This window comes from Pteronotus mesoamericanus, unplaced genomic scaffold, assembly GCF_021234165.1.
Source record: "Pteronotus mesoamericanus isolate MK-2021 breed Mesoamerican mustached bat unplaced genomic scaffold, CSHL_Meso_final scaffold_705, whole genome shotgun sequence".
In the NCBI taxonomy this organism is placed as follows: Eukaryota; Metazoa; Chordata; class Mammalia; order Chiroptera; family Mormoopidae; genus Pteronotus; species Pteronotus mesoamericanus.
Genome location: NW_026555326.1, coordinates 16,974,303 through 16,978,324, shown reverse-complemented (window position 1 = coordinate 16,978,324; position 4,022 = coordinate 16,974,303). Strand labels below are relative to the sequence as shown.

Here is a 4,022-nt window from a genome sequence, read left to right as displayed (position 1 = left end):
GTAGATACTAGTATTGCCTTCACTTCATGATGAGTAAACTGAGGCAAAGCAACCCGCCCTAGCTCACCTGATGGGTAGGTGGCAGGCTGACTGAGGAGCCTGCCTCTGATCACAATGGGCCCCACCGTCCCCTCCATAAATACACTATGAAAGAAAGGAAGAAGGAAGACAATAGAGAGCCCAGCAGAGCCCCCCCCAGGAGGAACCCCCTGAGGTTGATAATGAAGCCCCCTGGGGGCTTTTCTTCTTTCTCCAGCTTGCCTCCCAAGATGCCTCAGTTACTGCGAAACATTACGGGGATCATCAACACCTTCCAAAGCTATGCCAGGACTGAGGGCAACTGCTTGGTGCTCACCCAGGGGGAGCTGAAACGGCTCCTGGAGCAAGAATTTGCTGACGTCATTGTGGTATGATGTGCCCAGCCAGGTGGGGGGGGGGGGGCGGGTGGTGAAGGGGAAAGAGAAACAGTTTGCCAGAAGACCAGCTTTGCCTCAGGAATCGGAGAAGGCAGCCACTAGATCCAGGCCTGCAGGTCCTACTGGGGGCTGTGCAGGCAGGGAAACAGGGAGGGGCAAGGGATGGTCACTGGTCCTTAGAGAAAATGCCTTGACTTCCGTTAATTCTAATTGGAAGACAAGGTTAAAGGACTCTAAAGGGACACCTCTGGGAGAAACACAGCCTTTGTATATTCTAGAAATAAAAGTAATTTCTATTTTTGCTGCTGCTTAAATCTGATATGGTAGCCATTGACTCTATCAGAGGTTTGGTCACCCATTAATAAACATTCATGAGAAACACAGCCCTGAGCTGTGTCCAAAACAGCTGCTCAAAAACATGAGCTGAGTGCTCACATCAGAAACGAGGTTTTGGAGAGCATGTTGTTCACAGGCCCCATCAGGGAGGCTCCCCTGGCAAACCAGACTCAGGGCCTTGAAGCACTTCCTTGCCTCTTCCTGCTAAAGGAACCAGAATGGTTCAGGTCTTGGGGATAGGAGTGTGTGGGCCCATCCGGGTGCTGCTTCTACATGCCCTGGGCAACCTGAGGTCCCTTGGGACCCCTGCCCACCCTATGCTGGGAAATATCTGAGCATCACTGAGGAGCTCACAGAATTCCCCTGGGGCTATGTACCCACTGTGCTTCTCTTGGTGTGGGGCTCTCTGGTAAGACCATAGCCTCAGCAGCAGAGACCAGGGCCTGAGGATGACCCAAGGAATCACTATGAGCACCATCATTTATTCATTCTTCATGACATTTTCATCCAGTTCTCCCATGGTCGAGAAATTGTGCCAGACACAGAGGATATAAAAAAAAGGAGCTTTCTACTCATGAGGAAGAAAGACAGGACGAGAAAATGAAAGTGATTTTGTGTTCATGCTGCTGTAACAGTGTGGAGAGGGGGAAGGAGGGTAGAGTGGGTGGGTTCCAGGCTTGGGGCTGGGCTCCTGGAAGCGGGGTGGACCTGCCTAACCACCTCCTCAGGGCGGGCTGCTGACTTTGCCTCGTCTCCCCAGAAACCCCACGACCCGGCCACTGTGGATGAAGTCCTGCGCCTGCTGGATGAAGACCACACGGGGACTGTAGAATTCAAGGAATTCTTGGTCTTGGTGTTTAAAGTCGCACAGGCCTGTTTCAAGACATTGAGTGAGAGTCCTGAGGGAGCGTGTGGACTCTCCCCTGGGGCTTCACCAGAGCTGGGAGAAGGAGAAAGAAGTGTCACGGAAGTGGGAAGCATTGGGGAAGGACAGCGTCACGAGGGGAGCAGTGGTGGACAGAGCAGGCAGGCTGCCAGAGGGCAGGGTGGGACTGGGACTCAGGCCCAGGGTCAGGCCATCAGCTCTTCTCAAGTCAGTCACCGTGACAGGCAGGATGAGTCCCAGAGACAGGACAGAGAGAGCCAGCAAACACAAGCGAGGGGGCATGTGGAGTCAACCCAGAGCAAAGGAGAAGACCAGAGCCACCATACCAGAGAGAGGGTGTCAGAGAGGCAGTTACAGACTGGGGAACAGAACAGAGCCCACCAGGCAAGTGAGACTGTTACTAGAACCATAACTCAGACCCAGACAGGTGCTCCTGGGACCATGGAGCAGGACAGGATCCAACCAACAGGAAACACCAGCACTCAGCCTCAGGAGCCCACCCATGGCCGGACCAGAGGGACTGAGACCCATAGTCAAGACAGGAGCCACACAAACCATGCTGTTACAGGAGGACATGTTCAGACACAGGGAGGTGCCACCGAGACCGTGGAGCAGGACAGGAGCCGTCAGACAGACAGCACTAGACCCCAGCCACAGGAGCCCGCCCATGGTCAGACCAGAGGGACTGAGACCCACAGTCAAGACAGGAGCCACACAAGCCATGCTGTTACAGGAGGACATGTTCAGACACAGGGAGGTGCCACCGAGACCGTGGAGCAGGACAGGAGCCGTCAGACAGACAGCACTAGACCCCAGCCACAGGAGCCCGCCCATGGCCAGACCAGAGAGACTGAGACCCACAGTCAAGACAGGAGCCACACAAGCCATGCTGTTACAGGAGGACATGTTCAGACACAGGGAGGTGCCACCGAGACCGTGGAGCAGGACAGGAGCCGTCAGACAGAAAGCACTAGACACCAGCCACAGGAGCCCGCCCATGGTCAGACCAGAGGGACTGAGACCCACAGTCAAGACAGGAGCCACACAAGCCATGCTGTTACAGGAGGACATGTTCAGACACAGGGAGGTGCCACCGAGACTGTGGAGCAGGACAGGAGCCGTCAGACAGAAAGCACTAGACCCCAGCCACAGGAGCCCGCCCATGGCCAGACCAGAGGGACTGAGACCCACAGTCAAGACAGGAGCCACACAAGCCATGCTGTTTCAGGAGGACATGTTCAGACACAGGGAGGGTCACATATCCAGAATCAGGATAGGAGCCAGGCTCCAAGCCACATAGGGGCTAGAGAACAAGGACAGACCCAGAGGCAGCCAAGCAGTGGTCAAAGATGCACACAAGTGGGCAGCTATGAAGCAGAGAAGACAGCATGGGGAGGACAGACCCATACTGGGACAAGCAGTCTGACAGGCAGATGGGACTGCAGCAGCACTCACCCAAGGGGCAGTGCGACAGGAGGGCAGGGAGAGAGAGAGCCCTCAGTGGTGAAGCGGGAGGAGCGGGCTGATGACCACACAAGGGAGACAGTGATCCGAAGGCAGGCCCAAGGCAGCCTGTACACGGGCGAGCCTTCAGTGAAGGGCCCGGAGGCAGCCCAGCTGGAGGGGAAGCGAGGTTTCACAGCCAGGGAGCTGTATTCCTACTTCAAAGACAGCAAGCTATGAGTGCTCCAGCTGTGGACTCCAGCACCAGAAGAAGGCAGCTGGAGAGGTGTTGGCTGGGCCTGCCCTGGTCATTCCAGCTGGCATGTCCCTGGACATCAGAGCTTAATCTTGGTGCTTCGCTCTAACATCTTTCTCAGTGAATTTCTGCAAGGTGCTTTCTATCCTAGACTCTCTCTCTTTCCTTCTTTGCTGTGCAGACCCTCTCAGTAGCAGAAGACACAGAGCAAGTCATCCCTTTTACCAAATGTCCCTCAGCTTGTGGGGTTTTCCAGAGCTACTTTTCTCTCTGTCATTTGTCCACTGCCCCATCTATCCTGGTGCATCAATAAAACCTGTCTAGGCAACTGGGCTCTCATTCAATCACTATTGATGTGATAGACTAAGGGCTACGGGGCTGTGACAATAAACTGGACATGGTCCCCAGCCTTCAAGAGCATCTAGTCGAGAAAATATGGCATAAGATTCCAAGAGTTAGAAAGAGTCAAAGAGAGGAGATACTATATTTGTATACTTGGCAGAGAGGTATCAAGAAAGTTTTCTATCAGAAGAGGTGTTTTTGTAATGTCCTTAAAGGACAAGTAGGATTTAGGTCAGTAAAGCTATTCTCAGTCTTTCACGACCTCTAATTCCAGAGTGTTAAGTCTCTGTTCACCTGTAAAGTCACATAGGAAGGCTGCCTTAAGGTTACCAATAAGTGGAAT

At 53.8% G+C, this 4,022-nt stretch overlaps 1 protein-coding gene across 1 annotated transcript; it reads left to right on the top strand.

The window, feature by feature from the left end:
- Positions 1-269: 269 nt before the first annotated feature.
- Positions 270-3,321, top strand: CRNN (cornulin). Its single transcript, XM_054563069.1, has 3 exons — positions 270-407; positions 1,513-2,230; positions 2,372-3,321. The coding sequence occupies exons 1-3, from the start codon at positions 270-272 to the stop codon at positions 3,319-3,321; spliced, it is 1,806 nt and encodes a 601-aa protein (XP_054419044.1).
- The last annotated feature ends 701 nt before the right edge of the window (positions 3,322-4,022 follow it).

Bases quoted from the DNA above. Each gene is read 5' to 3' on its own strand.
- CRNN (XM_054563069.1), top strand. From the start codon at position 270: ATGCCTCAGTTACTGCGAAACATTACGGGGATCATCAACACCTTCCAA. The intron at 408-1,512 runs GTATGATGTGCC...TCGTCTCCCCAG, and splicing joins AATTTGCTGACGTCATTGTG to AAACCCCACGACCCGGCCAC. The intron at 2,231-2,371 runs GTGCCACCGAGA...ATGCTGTTACAG, and splicing joins ACATGTTCAGACACAGGGAG to GAGGACATGTTCAGACACAG.